The sequence below is a fragment of the Leptinotarsa decemlineata genome, unplaced genomic scaffold (assembly GCF_025532065.1).
Source record: "Leptinotarsa decemlineata unplaced genomic scaffold, Ldec_3_MD MMD2_tig00000199_RagTag_RagTag, whole genome shotgun sequence".
Classification (NCBI taxonomy): domain Eukaryota; kingdom Metazoa; phylum Arthropoda; class Insecta; order Coleoptera; family Chrysomelidae; genus Leptinotarsa; species Leptinotarsa decemlineata.
The window spans coordinates 5,151,088-5,169,563 of record NW_027412544.1 but is presented as its reverse complement, the minus strand read 5'-3'; the positions used below and the strand labels follow the sequence as shown (position 1 = coordinate 5,169,563).

Here is an 18,476-nt window from a genome sequence, read left to right as displayed (position 1 = left end):
AATTTTCAACTACGTAGGTATAACTTTTCTCTCCAAACTATGATTGATCAAAAGAACCGATGTTTTTAAAGGAAAATCATAACATTATATTTGAGACTACTGTTTTCACTGAAGTAGTGATGTTAGACTGAAAATCATAATTGCAGTACATTGACATTATATTTGAGTAGGTAAACATTTCTTGATGAAGTTCTTTTTTGTTACAAAAAATATTCCAGGAATTTTTTAACATATTGTATTGTCTTTTGTCAAATCAATAAACACAAAACAACTGAGTGATATTCAAGCAAGGCGTTTTTTCCCAATCACACTATATTTCGTAATTTTGTTGAAATCGATGAAAATGATCGAATGGCGGTGGTTTGAAAGTTTAAAGTATCACAGAATTATTTCCAATTTTCCAAATACTTTAAGTATCTCATTTCAAAGAAAGTGTAACGCATTTGAGTTTCATGAAGCTGTTTTGTTATATTCATATGCTTTTTATCTGTTTGGAAATACTTAAAATCTTGTGGATTGTATATAAAATTGAGGGAATCAGGACGACTCGTTCTATTGTTGAATCTGGGAAGAGAAAATTACATTTGTCAATTCTGTCACCGCTAAGTTCTCAATATTCGTCTTCTACTCTATTGAATTTTATACCGATTTCATACTTCTTCTTTTGCCTGTATTTGCTCTTCAATGAACATTGGGCCAGTAATCTTATAATTGAAGTAAAAAAATGAACCAGCTGGTAGTCCAATTTAAATGTGTATGCTTCATCAAAAATTATTAGTGACTAGTTCTTGATCACTTCTATTCTTATATTCTTTATATTCTTCATATATGAACAGAAAATCGTTGTGTCCTGAAGGTGAGTCTAAATGAATTTATTTTCATCTGGCAACGCTTCTTCCTAACTCGATTCGCAGAGCTGAGATTCAACTGGAATAATGACTTGAATTGGACTACGTCGGACAAAATTTGACAATTCATCTTGATATAGATGGTAAATTGCAAAAATTGAAAAATATCTCATTATATTGGAAAAAAAACAGAATATTTCGAAATATGTGGTACTCAATCTTCTGTCATATCTGATAGTCCGTATTTATAGTGTTTTTGGATTATTTACAATTCAGGTCATGTGGAAATGTACAAAAAGTTACATGATGTGTCAGTCGATTCGGGATATCAATAGTACATTTTTATCAGATACCCAATAAAAAGATCGTCAATGTAGTTATTGAGCTTATATCTAGCGAGATCCATTAGTGTGAAAGGAAAATGAAACATAATTTTTTTTGCATTTGAAATGCTATTTAGAACTAAGGGATATTTGAGCTGGTCATTATGCAACGGATAGTCAACTTCTAGCATTTTTCATATCTACCAGCAAGGAATTGTATAGCTAGAATGGATTCATTGATTTTGAAGTGTTTAGTTGACATTTATTATTACAACACCTCACCAAGGACGATAACTTGTACAGAAAGTTTGCAGATTCTTACACTCGTCGGTCCCCATCACCGTTGTTAGTATGTTAGTGAATTCCAGTAGGTTTGTAGGTTTAATAGTTGAACAGAATAAACTCAATAAAATGGTTTTGTCATTGAATATTTCCATACTGAACATTCAACACTGCTTACTGAAGAGAAATCAGTTTTACCACATATCAAATGCGTCACGAGACAATGCAAAATTTGGCACATTTAGGATATCGCCTAAAGTCGCTAGGTTGTCAGACAAGCATCATTTGAATATCTCTTTTATGTTTAAGTGTTGTTATCATATCTCTCCATCGCAGGTTCGAATGATTCACATCAATGAAATCCGTCTCTTTTATATCAATATTCAGGTATTTTATAGTGAAACATATCATACGATTCTCTTCAGACGACTGAACCATCCAGCAACCTTCAGTTCATGTATGGGACGTCATATTTCATAAATCATTCTCAAACAAGAATTTTCAATCGTTCGTATTTTTTTTAATTGAAGCTCTCAGTAGACCATAGACTACAATGATTAGAATGCGAGAGAACCACAGCTGTATTTTCAAATTGTAAGTCAAAATGTGTCTTCAGCAAAAGATAATTCTCGATGACATACAGACATTCTTTAGTTTATGGTCAAGATACTCGTAATGATCGGCAACTTTCAGTTGTAACACTTCCTTACTCGTTTCTGGATCTTCAATAAGAAAGAGGTAGGTACATTTGCGCAGTTGGAATGACTAGCTCTAGATTTTCTAAAGAAATACAATACAAGTGCCAAAAAAAGTAATCAAATTGAAATCTCTATTCGAGCACCATCTACAGAAATTTAACAGAAAAACTGTATTCCTTTTCAACAGTGGTCACTGTAGACCAACTCAGCTACACCTGGATAGGAGACACCTAGCATACCAATAGAACAATGATTTACTTGAGAGTTTCAATAGGGTTTGGCATCCCCAACATCGAAATTAATTTATTAACAAAAATACTAAGTTAATATTGAGAATAAATGGTCATTGTATAAAAAAAATCAGAGTGTCAATGTTCTGAAACTTTCTACTCTTTCCAATGATGACGTTGATGGGTAATATAACAGGGTCTTAACCTAGGGCTTAAGGCACCAAACCTTACAACCTCTGATCAAAATCCTATTTTCAGAAACCATCAAGAAAACTCAAAGCTATTGTTTCACACTCGTTCTGATTCTTGGGATCCGGGAATCCGACAGTCTCCAGAAGTAGCCACTTCAGACCCTATATTTTATTTTTTTCTGATTGATTCGGGCGTTACTTGATGAAGATCAATGGTAATAGTACGTTTCAACTACGAAAAAGCTATTGTGTTAGCGAAACATGTGATATTTTTCAAATAAAGTTTGTGAAGAACAAATCTTATGGTGTAGTTTATGAAAACTATATTTTACCCACGTCCAAGACGATCTCCTCCTTTTGTCCAAATTATTAATTTTGCACATGCTATTAGTGGTGCTATTAGTGCGATTTTACGAGTCTACGATTCTAATGATATTATGATCTTTTATGATCTTTATAATTTTGATGATTTTGCCTGGCACAACCATAATACAAAAAATGTGCAAAAATCATAATGACTCTGCGATTATTTCAAATAAAACATTTTTAAATATGATTTTTTATAATTCACTTTTGAATACCTTGACAGTTGGAAGTTGTTCTGATATATGATTCTCAAAAACTTCATTTAAATTTCCACTACATGTTTATACAGGGTGTTATTACACATGTGGCAAAAATTTAAGGTACTATTTCTTGGACTATTCTAAGGATATTTTGTCTTTTGATGATTTTTTAGAGGGCGCTTTGTTTCGAAGATACGGAGCGAAAAAAAATTTCGACAGTAACAATTCATTACCAAAAATCACATGTAATGTTTCTTGATCTACAAGAATTGTTGAAAATGACTACCTCCCGCTCGGATGCAAGAATCCAATCTTCTCCTCATCGACTCCCGAACTCTTTCAAAAACACCAGGATCTTTTCTGATTGTGTTACACCCAGCAAATTGAATGTCTGCAGCCGTTTGTAGTAATCGGACTGTTGTTGATAGGTACCAACGGAATTGTTAGATTTTTCATTACTTGGTAGGTCCAGTGTAGTACGCTATACTATTATTTCCGCTACGTTAATAATTTCAAAATTACCAAAATTGTTATTGTCGGAATTCTTTTCCGCCTCGTATCTTCGAAACAAAGCGCGCTATCAAAATCAGCAAAGGACAAAATATCCTTAGAATAAATTGGTTAAGGCTTTCGCGGCCGAGATTTTCAGTGTTACGATCTTCATTCGAGTTTGAAGGCCGTCGTGGTTTGGAACTGTATCGTAACGTTTCGTCAGCACGAGTGACTGGCTTCTTCAGAGGTTTATTTATCTTGATGGAGTCATCGGTGAACCATCAAGATGAATAAACCTCTGAAGAAGCCAGCCACTCGTGATAACGAAACGTTAGGATACAGTTCCAAACCACGACGGCCTTTAAACCCGAATGAAGATCGTATCCTTAGAATAGTCCACCGAATAGTTCCTTAATTTTTGCTGCATGTTCAATAAACACGCATAGAATCGGTATCGGTTCAAAGTTCAACTAATTATACCAATGCTACTCTATTCCCTCCAGACATATATCCAGAGCCCACCGATTCTGACATTACTTAAAGTAGATATTTCTCTCTATATCTCACTTCTCACTCTACTTTACACTAAACTATGAAAATGAAAAACTAGTTGACGTCTATTTGTATACCTCATCATAACATGAATGTTGTATCGTAGTTGGAATATATAACATGAATGAAAATAATCAAAATAAACAATAAGTGTCAGCATCACACGGGTTAGGAATTACACGTTAAAAGCTAAGACCTCGTTAGTCCTTAGCTCGCACAAGTTTCTCAACTTCTGAGAGTTGTCGTTCAAATGGGGGCGACAGCTGATTAACGAAAAAAAAAACAGATTTTTATATTCAATAAAAGGGCGAGTATTTGTTGAAAATCCAATAAAATGTCAGATAGAGAGAAGAACCTCATTAGGTATCGAAAGCCTCAAAGTTATCAAGTAATATCAGTGCAAACATTTCATTATCAATTCATAAGATCTTCAGAAATAGTACATAATACCGATGAACAACTGTAGACGGATGTGAATCCAGACTGATACATTGAAAGTCTATTCTTGACATTAATGATTGTCTTATTTGCGGTCGTTTGAGGACCGATGCCTTCCAGTGGATAAAACAACTGTTTTCAAATAATCAAGAAAACTGAATTACAATTTTTCTGACCTTAACCGATCTAACAAAAATTGATTTTAGAACTCCTAAACTCATAATCAACTATTTCATGTCATTTGCTGGCATTTCGACCTTCAAACAATATTTTTTCTCGAAAATTTTCAAGATTTCAAATGTATACCTGCATAACCCTCAAACGTGATGTGGATAATGAACAAGGAAGAGTTTACGATACGTGAAAATTTTCACGAGTCGTTCAAACTAAAAAAAAAGGTGAAAAATTCATATCATATATATAAAAATGGATGTTTGTTAGTAAGTGATAAACTTCTACATCGCTCGACCGATCGTGATGTATAAGTAATTTCTCTTAGAGAAGGTGTTTAGGCTATCAATTTTTCTGTAAGTCGCTATTAGATGGCGCTGTAGAACAATTTTTTGAAAGTACTGTTCTATAACGCTGCGCACGCCTAAGTTCGTTGATTCTGATTCTGTCAGAACATTGGAACATCAGCGATACAGCAACATAGTACTAGTAAAAATATAATACGAAATTTTACTCGAACTTAGTTGCGTGCTTCCGTCGCTTCAGGCCCATCAACGAAAGAATGTATGAAATTCAAAAGTCCGCAATTTCCGAATTCTAGCAGCCCGTTTCCCCCGATTTCGTTCGGATAAAGCAGTTTAATTAAGAGAGATGTTACGATTAGAAAATTCATACCCTTTTAATTGGAACAGTTGCTAATTACGTCAGAAATTAACGAGTTCAGCAAATGTTATTTTTGCATGGCATCATGGCATTTACTCTAAATTGACTGTCATCGCTTTCAGGAAGTGGAGCACGAAAGGGTGGATTTAGGGACAGTGATGGACGGATAAATTCTAAGTTTCGTTCTCTTGCGATAACTAGCACCCACCTAGCAAAATATTGAACAATACCTGATTGAAGAAGAGAATGGGCTTGTTTCATGATTTTTGGTTAACAGTTCATTTGTAGTCCAAGAGCTGGCTGCAAAAATACTGGCCGATCAGTTAACAGAATGGAATGTTTTTTAAAAGTTAGTACTTATATCTAGAATGACAAATATCATTGTGTGCCTGGGAGGAACTTGTTCATAAGTTTTATATGTGTTGTCTGTGGAGCTTTTTTCGTACAATAACTGTACCAATGGAGTAACACTTTCAAATAATTTTCAAAAGTTAGTTTTTAAAAAGTAAAATAAATTTTTTTTTGTGTGCCTCATTAAATCCTGTTCCCATGCCTTGGCACACCATATTTAAACATTTTTTTTAAAATTTATTAGTGTACCTATCGTGTAACAACTTCAAACTAGTACCAAATTGAAGTTTAAACATTTCTTTATTAAAAAAAAATGGGTGCCACGCCTATGCCTGTTACAAATACATGGCACATACCATTTCATGTTGAAAGTCTTATACTATCACTAATATAATCTATTGAGGAAGTATTGAGGAATGAGGAATAAAAATGATTAAAAACAAAATTTTTCATTTATATGGATAATTAAAAACAAAACTTTTCATTTATTTGGATATTAGACAAAGTCGGAATTTATAATATGATAAAATTAGTCTTACATATATTCATAAAAGTAATACAAAAATACATATCTAAAAACATACGTTAACACATTCATAACTTTCTGTTCTTATTAAACATCGTCATCATTATCATCATGATCATCATCAGCATTATCATCATTATCGTCATTATCGTTTTTATAATCGTCATTATTATAATCGTCATTATCATGATCAATTTCAATGTCTTCAATTAAAAGCGGTGTTGGATCACCTTCGAACCAAAACGGTTCAATTTTATTATTATCAGTTGTCCATCCGCATTCTTCAAGCGATAAATTTACACAGTTCGCTTCAGCGGCATTTTGCCACATTGAAGTAATATAGATTGTCCTTAGAATTTTTTGTTTTAGTGATTTCCAACATGTTGGAATTTGTGTGGAATCGAATTTTTTTACATTTCTCATAAAGTATTCTGCGGCTGACGTTGGTGCGAATTTGTTTTGAAAAATGAATAATCTAGCGGAACGTTAGCGTAAAGGCAGAACAGCGTCTGTATTTATCCTTCTCTAGCATTGCATCTCTTTCTTACTAGCATAGGTTGAGCATAATAAACTCTAGGACAATGCAATTTCAAGGGCTCAACGGTCATTTCCGAAACTTACCTGCGTGTAGCATACCTATGATATATCAGTAAAAGTAGGCATAGTATAAGTATAAGACTTTCAACATGAAATGGTGTGTGCCATGTATTTGTAACAGGCATAGGCGTGGCACCCATTTTTTTTTAATAAAGAAATGTTTAAACTTTAATTTGGTACTAGTTTGAAGTTGTTACACGATAGGTACACTAATAAATAAAAAAAAAATGTTTAAATATGATGTGCCAAGGCATGGGAACGGGATTTAATGAGGCACACAAAAAAAAATTATTTCACTTCTTAAAAACTAACTTTTGAAAATAATTTGAAAGTGTTACTCCATTGGTACAGTTATTGTACGAAAAAAGCTCCAGAGACAACACATATAAAACTTATGAACAAGTTCCTCCCAGGCACACAATGATATTTGTCATTCTAGATATAAGTACTAACTTTTAAAAAACATTTCATTCTGTTAACTGATCGGCCAGTATTTTTGCAGCCAGCTCTCGCTCTATTGGTAGTAATTTCAAATTGAAATATAGTGCACATTGTTTCAGCTCTCTGAATAGCGTTGTTTTCCCGTTATTAATTATTAAAAATCGGATTTTCTAGGCCTGTGACGTCACGGGCCTAGTCCCGCTTCTTGTTTGATTGATCAATAGGAACAATACAAATAATGAACATTGTCAGATTGTCAAATTAACGAAGCGTATCAACAGTTTCTGATTCATTCGTGTAAGTAAAATCACAGTCACTTCCGACAACTAAATCTAATAAGTAAGTGCAAGAAATGCATTGAAAGGGAGAATAACACAAAACGCAATAAAAACGTTATTTTTGAAATATCTCCGGCAGTAGAAATTTTCTCATGTTGATATCACAGAAATTTTAATAACGGAAGTTTATGTGAATCCGATAACGTTTAAATTAATGAAAAAATTCTCCATATGAAATTAAATGTACTCGAAAACCATGGTTCTAAATATAATTTAACGAGCTATATTTTCAGATGGTTCTTGAAGGCTCATGAACCCTAATAAAATAAATCAATTATGCATTCATGCCGCCCATCAAAAATAAGATACTCAACTTTATATATTAGCCGTATTGCCACCCACTCTCTTGAATGTATGAGACAGTGTACTGTTTCTGATGTTTCATTACTTCGTATGTTTGTTAAAATAATTGGCACTTGGCAATACCGCAGTAGAGACGATCCATTATTGGCCAGCAGACACGCGGCCAGTTTAAACTTTTGCTTCTCCAATTTTACTTTTTTCTGCAAGAGGTATTGAAAGCAGAACACATATAGGGCGCTTCAACGAAAACTTGACCTCCTCAGAAAACGGACATATTATCGAAAATTTCAAAAAATATGTCAATTTTTATTTCTAGGGGGACTAATTCTGATACGGAAATAATACCCGAAACTTCACCCCCCCTGCGGTCAGCAACAACCCCTCATTTTTTTTTCATAGAGGGTCGAATGATACATAATTTGAAAGGTCTTTTGTCCCTCTATCACCTCTGTAATTTTTTTTGAAATTGGTTCATTCATGATTGAGAACTTGAATGTTGTAAGTTTTATTGAGGAAAAAACAGAAAATTGGCTGTCGATACATGATATCAGTGGAAACAAAATCAACCGATAAGTTGTTCCAAATGACCTCCATCTAGTTCCATACAATAATACAGTCTACTTTCGAAAACGTTCCGTACATTATTTAAAATGTCCGGAGTCAGCAATCGGCATTCCCGAACAATTCTCTGTTGCAGGTCTTCTAGATTTGTAGGCTTAGTAGAGTACACTTTTGACTTCAGGTGTCCCCACAGAAGGAATTCCATCGGTGTGAGATCAGTTGATCTATTTGGCCACACCACTGGACCCCTTCAGCCGATCCAACGCATTGGAAAACGTTCGTCCAAAAACTGCCCCATCCGAACATCAAAATGTGGGAGTGCATGATCCTGCTGGAATGTTATATGATTTTCCACTAAATAAAATTTGTGTAATTATTGGATCTACACAGTCTTGTAGTAGATTTAAGTAAGTGTCTCCATTGAGATAACCTTCAATGAAGAATGGTCCAATAATATGATTACCAAGAATGCCGACCTAGACACTACATTTTTGTGGAGTTTGTGAATGTGTTTCCATCACCAAATGAGGATTCACATCGCTCCAGTAACGACAATTAGGTATGTCTATTCCCTTCACCATTCAACATGAAAGAACTATCGTCTGAAACACACACAAAACTGAAGTCGACGATCAGGATCACCTTCGTTTCAGCCTTATTCTGGAGGAGTTTGTAGGTCTTCAAAATCCAAAAAAACTAGTAGTTGATACACCAGATGCTCTAGCTACTTGTCTGATAGATTGTCTATTATCCATTTGTACATGTCCTAAAACTGCCACTTCAACTCCGTCATTTCTAACAGGACGGGATACTTGATGTTTTCTGTTGTGAACAGAATCTGAAGTTCGAAACTTATCCATTAACTGTTTAACGTATTAATGGCTCACGTTGTGGTCTGGAAGATTCGTATTATAAATTCTTGCAGCAGCTTCAGCACATTCATTATTTCGATAATAGGTTGTTACGGGGGCAATTTCAATATGAACCTTCATCTACAATGAGATGAAAACGATTCTATAAATATCTGACATTATGCTGCATTATTGTTTCTTGACCAAAACCACCTGCTCACTCAGTGGTGTGGGCGTGGGAACTCAAAAGAAAAGAAATGTTATATAAAATAAAGTGGCGCCACCCGTTTAATACGGTTTTGTGTCGCCAAGAAACTTATTTAAACGGGAAAGAAATATTATCGACAAGTATAAATAACAACCGATCATAAATAATCAACACTCAATGTCCAATAAAAAGAATTGATTTACTAGATATCCCCTAACCAATACAAGTTGATAACTATGGTTGATAACTGACAACATATCGTTCATATATGAATCTCCAAATATAGCTATAATTGGCTCACAAAATAAAACTATTATTATTATGACATAAGAAAATATGGTCTCATATATTCAGGTGATAATAAAACGTTTATAATCAAGGAAGAGCCTGCACTGGTATTTCTTGGTTTTTGCAGTATCGTAGCAGCAATCCCAGCAGTAGAAATTATAGATAAACAATGAAGAAATAATCGCTTACCGGACGTATCCTTCTTGCAATATTGTATAAAAAAAATAGACCAAATAGTCCTCACGAATACCGATCCTACGACAATACTTCGGATCTTAGCTTGGCGGGACTTGAGGACTTTTCCTATTTCACCCAGACAATCTATCGTCGAGCAATAAATCGAAAGTGATCTGTGGTGCATTCAAGGAAATGAAAAATTCAAAACTGGAACCCTAAAAATTATACCATTCGAATCTTAGCATATAATACAACAAGGGAGATGAATAGTTATTTTCAATGTTTGTTTTTGCCTTACCTCAATATTAGAGGGTTCATTTACTCAATAGTAGGTTTCCAAAAGAAAATGATAAGACACAAAATTTCCTTCAGTAGAGTTCAGTGCATAAATCCATAGAAGCAGAAGATTTCAGGATTGGTATCAATTGGAGCATCAAACTAATTCCTATATGATGATTTATATCTGCAATAATCCTCAAATCGACAAAACTTTATAACAATACCAAGTCACTGATCTCCAGTACACTCGCTTACTGACTGAATGTCCTATTTTCACTGTGCCCCGAGAATTCCAAAATTCGAGGGACGAATGATCAACAAACCTATTTGAAAAAAACTTAATATTTGCTGGAAGGATTCGAGGAAACGAGAGACGACACTTGACCGTTTCTCTGTCTTTGTTGAATTCGCACCTTTCATTGGAAGGAATAGGGTAGGCGTAGCGCGGGCATAGATTGTATTCGATAGTTCGCACGGAGACCAATGAATAATATACCGGGAGATTTATAATTATATTTTTGAAAAAGAAATTATTGAAAGACAGGGGAATTTCATTAACTTCAGTTACCAACGTTCGGAAATAAGTTGTTTGTTATTAGGAATTCAACTATAACAAGACTACTGGGAAAATGAACTGTAACAAGGTTGCAACAATTCCTATTCTTCAGTAGAATAAACCTTGTTGGAACACAGTTAATATGGATGATTGAATAATAATTCGTGAAGAAGTGACAGTGGCCAACTATATTTTGTTCTGCGACAACTAGATTCAACAAAAACTACCAGTGCAGAAAAAACTAACAAAACGTTTACTACTAATTGAATAAATTCTACAAATCTAGAAGACCAACGACAGAGAATTGTTCGGGAATGCCAATTTATAACTTCGGACATCTTCAATAATGTACTTTCGAAAGTAGACTGTATCATATCCATATCCATATGTCCTGATTTCAGGATTCATGTGACATATAAATTGTTTTTTTCAAGTTGAAAATACTCAATACGTTCTTGGTATTCCCCAACAGCAGTGGAATATTATTACTGAATAACTTCGTCTTTTCGACTTCAATATTTCGCAAACCCACATTAAAATGAAAAAGAATAAAAGCCTGGCAGATACATAAATCGAATTCATTTTTTGATTCAACGTTGAAAAACTCGCTAAAATGGACAAGAGTAAAATATATCTTCTTGAAAAAAAAAACATTTTTCAATTCCTTTACGAATCAACAGGTACAGAAACCAAGCAGAAAATCTTGGGCCAACCAATCTTCTGGACTTTCCTAGTATCTTTTACACCGTTTGGTTAGTTGAGATATGCAAGTTTCTACCTTTATTGACCTCATACTTAACTTGATCAATTCAACCACCTCGAATATATTAATTGCAGGTTTGACACCCCAGTTATTGAAATCATATGATATGTAATAGAATATAACTTTCTCAAGAGTTTTCATTCCGATTAAATTCTGCTGCATTTGTGCCTTATTTAATAACAATTTGGATCATATTACCTTCCACCTGAGTAATGACTAATAATTTCGTTTTACCTATGTATAGCTGAAAACTAATCAACATGTTTTCAAAATAGTGAAAAGAAATTTTACCAACTCATTAAATGGGCATATAATAAACTGGTTACAACTTGCACTTCATATAATAACATATAATCTTCTTACCTCGTTGGTGACTGATAATTTCACGTGAGTCTAGGTAAAAACTAATTAAAACGTATGCAACATGAAAACAAAATTTATCAAAATCATTAAATGGATATATAATAAACTCAAAAAACAATCACTTCTCCCAAACACCAGAAGATGAAGAAAACTGTATTATGTAATAAACTAATTATCAATTTCTACATTCTAATTACCAATTTTCACATTCTAATATGGAAATATATGAATTGTGATTATGATTGAATTATTTCATGCTCATTCGAAGAGTTGCTGAGTTTTTTTAATCTGTTGAAAACCTGTTGAAATCGGTTTTTCCGCAAACCAGCTGTCACGCCACACGATGGACAACCCTAAGAAGTCATCAAAATTTGTGCGAAATAAGGATTAACGAGAGTGGTAAGTGGCGTCAGTTTTTTCCCATACTCAGATAAAATAAAATTAGGAGTCATCACTTAGGTAGAAGGTTATATGATCCCAAATATTATTATCTAAGCACAAATTAAGTAGAATTCAGTCAATATAGAAACGCTTGAAAAAGCTATCATATAGCGAAACGTATTGGTTTTGTGAACTGTTAAATGAAAATCAATGAAGTATAAATTGAAAAATGTATTATAAATCTTGAAAATAAAACAAATCATGCTGAAATTACGAAACAACAACAACAGAAATTAATTGGCGTTCCGGGCGACTTCATTGATTCAAGAGGCGCATTTGCGTTTTCAGCTGCAGAAAAACCCGGGAAAACCTGCAGCACCACATCATCTGAAGATCTTGAACTGCCAATGTCTTCTCTCTCATAAAACAAAATTTAAGGTATCTCCAGAGGCTCCAAAAAATTCAATACTTCGCCAGAACACTTAATGGCACGACTATCATCAAACTTAAACCATTCTGTTTCGTCTTTTACCAATGCGTAATAATGACTAGATTCCCCACCAGAACCACAGTGAACAATGACTGCATAAAGATTATAATAGTGGTCTGCTAGATTGAAGTTTTCATCTATTTCGAACCTTCGTAAGAGATTGGTGCTTCCGTCAGACGTTGAGTCACGTTTGAAGATCATCAGTGTTATTATTAGATTGACAATAAGTTTTGCACGGATTGGTGATCAGTCGTATTAGGAAACGCTAGTTGAAGTTCCAGAAAATCACATACGTTTCTGCTACCTCTTGAACATGTACTACGAAGTGAATTAGTGAGGATTTTTTTAGCAAAAGATCTACAAACACACGACGAGCTAGACTGTATGGAATCATTTGATACAGAGCGGTCAGGAGTAACTATTGATTCTGCTATTTTCCTGTTCACGAAGAGTATTCAACAAGAACCCCAAGAATTCGGAACAATCCTCTTGTTATCCGAACGAGTATCTAGTGGACTTCAAAGGAAATCGGTTGGTGGGAAAAATGATACATTCTTACGAAACTGCAGCTGCAGCTGCAGATGTTTGAGTTTGGTGAATAAGTAGGAAACATACTCGTTCTCGTTCATCATTAAAACCTCGTTCTTGAAATTGTTCGTCTTTGTCATAAACAACACTTGTGAAATGCTATTTATGTAGCAAGTGTTTCCTAAATCATTCAATCCCATTTTCTTCGCAAGATTTTCAGGACAACTGTCTAATGATTCGTAAGGAAAAACATTTTTTACAGAATCTGCATCAGAACCATTTTTCAAGCTGCAATCGATCCTTCCAAGTGATGAAGGGTTTCGTAGAGCGATCGATTTGGGTCTTGATTCATTCTTACAATGAAGTGTTTCTTCAAAACATGAAAAAACTTAAGTTTTTCTGAACTGGTTTTACTTAATTAGTTTTTTGTCATTCGAGGTACAATGATAAGTACGAATGGTGTCATTGTTTCATTACGAAAATAATTTGTAATGAAATATTTCTTTTGAGGATTTATTCTATTCATATAAACTTCAATATCGTATTCTGATATTATGTTTCTGTTTTCATTTGAAGTAAAGTATAGTTACCGAATATGTTTTTCTTCATTGACAACCTGATATTCTACCATTGTTTTCAAACAGATATATGATATTTTGAGTCCAAAATCAGGTGTTACATTTTATAGGTTTACATTTTTATATATAGTGAAATCATCAGCCATTTAGTGTAGGATTCAGTAAACATGGTGTTGAGAGTCATGTAGAGTTAATATGTTCCTGAAACCAGGATACATCAGATTTTATAGAAATTCTATCTATTAAATATATTTGAACATTTTAAATGGGTATGAGTTTTAGAAAACAATATTCTTTGTAGCACATTCTTTACATATAAGTAAATAAAAGAGCAGGTAGAACTGAACAAATGAATCATTAATTTTATGAAATATCCCAAGATTCCTTGTCATTTCGGTTCTACTAATTTTCCGAAATTTCTGCAAGTATAAATAAAGAAATCGTATCAAAGGCATTCCGTACGTAGATTCATCGTGATCAAGTCGAATTTGATTTATTCATATCCAGTCAGACAGAAGGATTTAGTAGAATTTCTAAGTACAACTTGTCAAAACTAGAAAGATTTCTCTCTTTCTTTTTTTTCTCACTCTATCTTTCTCGCTCTCAAAGTCTTCTATGAGTCTTTTAGTGGGCTGGTCCATAACAGAAAACTCTTTCTACATTTGACAAGTTGTAGCTTTCTAACGAATTGGTCATTATCGTTTTCATTGATTTTTAATATTGATATTAGAACATTCCGTTTGATTTTCGTATTAAGACTATCTCCTGTTTCACCTTTCTGTTGGAGCATACTTGAGAAAAAACCGGTAAGCGTCATTTTGTACGAACACTGATTCCAGCGAATCCTGTTACAATTTTCAACAGATTACATGTTGTGAAACATTCCACCACTCCTTTGTTATTTCATCTTATAAAATGATGGGTTATGAAAACTTCCAGCAAGTATTTTCCATATCCCGATTAAATAACTCTAGCACTCAAGAGATTAAATTAATAACAAAACGGAATATAATTCGCAGTACGACAGGATAAAAGGGGATAAAGTATCGAGAAGGGTTAGAATTTGTGCGCTTTCAGAAATCCCCAGTGCTTTCAGCAGATTATGAAGTGGGGATTAACCAAGTCTTTGGGGGGTCAGTATTTGAATATATAGGCCGCATTTCACTAATTACTGGTAAAATAATTCAATGTCTAGAAAAGGGTTAATGTTCTAACCACCTTCATTATATTCGTGCGTGGACGATATAGAATTATAGCATAAACACATGCCCATAGAATTCAAGGGGATACGCACTCAAATCGACTAGTGACGACATAAGTATGGTAAACTTATGGTAAGATGAATCGAAACATTAGTCGTGATTCACTATTTGTAAAGTTCACTTCTTTTGAAAGGGCATTCGATGTACAGTTTTCTGAATCAACACGGTTCAGTGTTTTGTTCCAGAGTGTTTTATTACTGGTGCAAACAAATAAAAAGCTTTCTTTCGATGTGACATTAAATAAGTAACTGAATAAACCATTCGTTATGAGTTACTGAATAGTACTCGCCAATTTGTATAAAATTGGCAAGCAAGTTATTGAGGGATTTGTAGTAAAACGTTTCTTTACAGTTTTACATTATCATCAGTGTATTGATAGCTTGTTTAGCCTGAAAAAAATAGCTTTTATTTGAAATTGAATTGTACAAAGAACACTTTTTTCTATCCAGTTTGTACTCCCAACATTCGTTATGAAAGAGGTAAAATTTAAGATAATTGCCTTATTGCCTCTTCAGCACCAATCCAGATAACATTACAAAATCAATTAAAAAATTGCTTTCTAAAAATATACCCCTTCCATTTAAAATATACATCATCAATACTGCTAAACTATTACTAGAAGTTTTTATCAATGCAATTTGATCCAAAACAATGATTTTTAGAATTTGCGTCTGTTTACTGCTTCGTCTTTGTATTCGTGAATAACGGCTTATCCTATTCCAAGGACGTTTTCACTGATGTATTGTAGCAAACTCCATATCATAAAGGTTTTACTATCTCAGTTTACAAAATTACGTTGGAAAAACTACTTTGCACATTCTGTTCGGCTGATTTGACTGTAACTTTGGGTAACTATACCTATAAATTGTGAAACGATTTTCCTATGAATCAAAAATAACCGAATCATTTTTTCTCGTGAAAAAACTGGGTAAACCCAAAAACTGAAGCCAAAAGCCCAAAAACTGAATTTGCACTAAAAAAATGTGCAAATAAAAATTATCAGGCCCGGGTAACTTTATTCCGATAAACGTCATTTTGTAAAATAACGGAATAAGTTGAACAATACCATTCTATTTCATTATGTACTGTATCATCTTAAGACTAATCGAGTTGGCTCATCAATAATAAATATTGAATCATCAATGATAAATATTGAGTCAGTAACGAAAATTTAAGTAATATGATAAAAGAACTGACTGACGAAAGAACTCATCACAAGTACAGCACAAGTTAGGAAAATTGAGAAAAACTGATAATTTGACTAACCGATAACAGGCTTCTCTATCGTTGCTTCATATCTTCTCATATCTTCGTCTCCAGATTGGAGTTGTGTTCAGTAAGTACTTTACAATGATCTCTTCACCACGACTGGTCACTTTACCCCAGTCTCTATATATTGATTCCGTTTTTCAACACCATGTATTTATGAAACTGGGTAGTTTTGAATACATTTTCAAACTTTTTTTTAAAAAGAAAGACCTTAAATGGAGAACCGTACTTGCTTAACTGACTGTATTATGTGATTACCAATTGCGGTTATTGATTTTATCTATTTAATTATTTCGTTCATTCAATAGAATTCATCTTTCCAGCACCAAAACTACTTGTTTTTTTTCAGAGACATCGTTAGAATTATTTTATTCTTCTAGTAAATCAAAAATGGAATCTTCATTCCCGACTAAGTAATCTCCAGAAATTTCTTTCAATGATCCCACAAAAATTCGATTTTGGGAAACTTTCTTCTGTTTCGAATGTTCTCACGGCTGAGAGTAAACGAAAGGCAATATGTAAGCTGGCTTTAAAGATATTTGAAAGCTTTTCATTTATGAAAGTGAATGCGTTTTTAATGGTTTGTTGATTGAGAGTATGAGATAGCTACGAACCTCTCATTCTATTTCTGATGGCAGGTATGGGAAATAATTTCTGGTTCACTTTCATTTGAATTCATGTGGCGTTCATTTCGGAACATGTATTTGATGAATATGATGAAATGTTTTTGTAGCAAGAGAATTATAATGCACGATGATACATCAGAAAAAATAATATTCGTTACTGGTTTCCTTTTTCGATGAGATTCTTGCGTTTTCGTCATTTATAAACTTCAGGTTTTCTCAATTGAATTATTTAGTTTCGAAGGAAAGATAGTTGAAACTTTATATGTTTCTATGAGAGTGATTAATTCAGATCAAACAATCAGAAATCAAGAAATGGGAAATTCTAACATGTTTTGGTAAAAGAACAGAGACAATTGCGGGTTTTTTCAGAAAAACCAATGTGGAAGTGGCATTCAGGTTATCTAATTTCTTTTTCAATGCCAAAGATAAAATGGAAAAGTTGGAGAAATCTGGAGTTTATAAGCTAAATTGTACGGAGTGAAATAGTGTTCATGTGGGACAATGTGGCCGAAATTTCTCAAAATTAAAGGTCCTTCGTACTAGGTTAAAAATTTTGCACTATGCAAGAAAGGGTTGCAAACTCAATTATTTAGAATCCTTGGAAATTCATAAGCATAAACACTGCGGGTGCAACCTGTTAAATGACCAAATCGATCGATTTGAAATTTGGGTATCCACATTGTGACAAGTGAACAAAATTCTGGTACTCAATTGAGTTAGGTACCTCTATTTTCACCTAAAGAGGTGTTATATAAGGGCTAATGTAATGAGTCATTTTTAGTTCAATGTATAAGTTTGAAAATGTCTTTATAGGACGAAACTGCAGTAACATTAGTTATAAATAGGTGAAAGTGGTAAAAACATAGATAGTTTCAATTCTCTTTTCTTCATAATGATGCCTTACCACGTGGTGATAACGGCTACATACATCAACTTATCACCTAGTTTCATTGTATCAAGTCAAAGATAAATATAATTTCAAATTACTTTCGTTGTATTTTTTTCTGATTGATTCGACCGTTACTTGATAAAGATCCACAGTAATTTCATTAACCAAACCTCACGATTTGGTCTCCACAAACTTAATTGAAAAAAATATATCATTACATGTTTCGCTAACACAGTAGCTTTTTCGTGGTGAATCAAGTACTAAGAAATTAATTAAAGTATTCACTTCGAAGTGCTAAGTACTCAGTACTTAATTCACTATGAAAAAGCTACTGTGTTAGCGAAACATGTGATATATTTCTTCAAATAAAGCTTGTGGAGATCGAATCGTAAGGTGT

General features: G+C 33.6%; 1 protein-coding gene across 3 annotated transcripts in view; it reads right to left on the bottom strand.

Annotated features, from left to right (window-relative positions):
* mspo (M-spondin) overlaps positions 1–18,476 on the bottom strand; it is a 593,209-nt gene that overhangs the window by 89,265 nt on the left and 485,468 nt on the right. Inside the window, exon 1 of one of the 3 annotated variants that reach the window (XM_074172814.1) lies at positions 10,108–10,294. The exons of the other annotated variants lie outside the window; for them this stretch is intronic. Within the exon in view, the coding sequence (XP_074028915.1) occupies positions 10,108–10,279 (172 nt within the window). The 5' untranslated portion in view covers positions 10,280–10,294. Of the gene's footprint in view, positions 1–10,107; positions 10,295–18,476 lie in introns of those variants that run through there. 3 annotated transcript variants of the gene reach the window in all.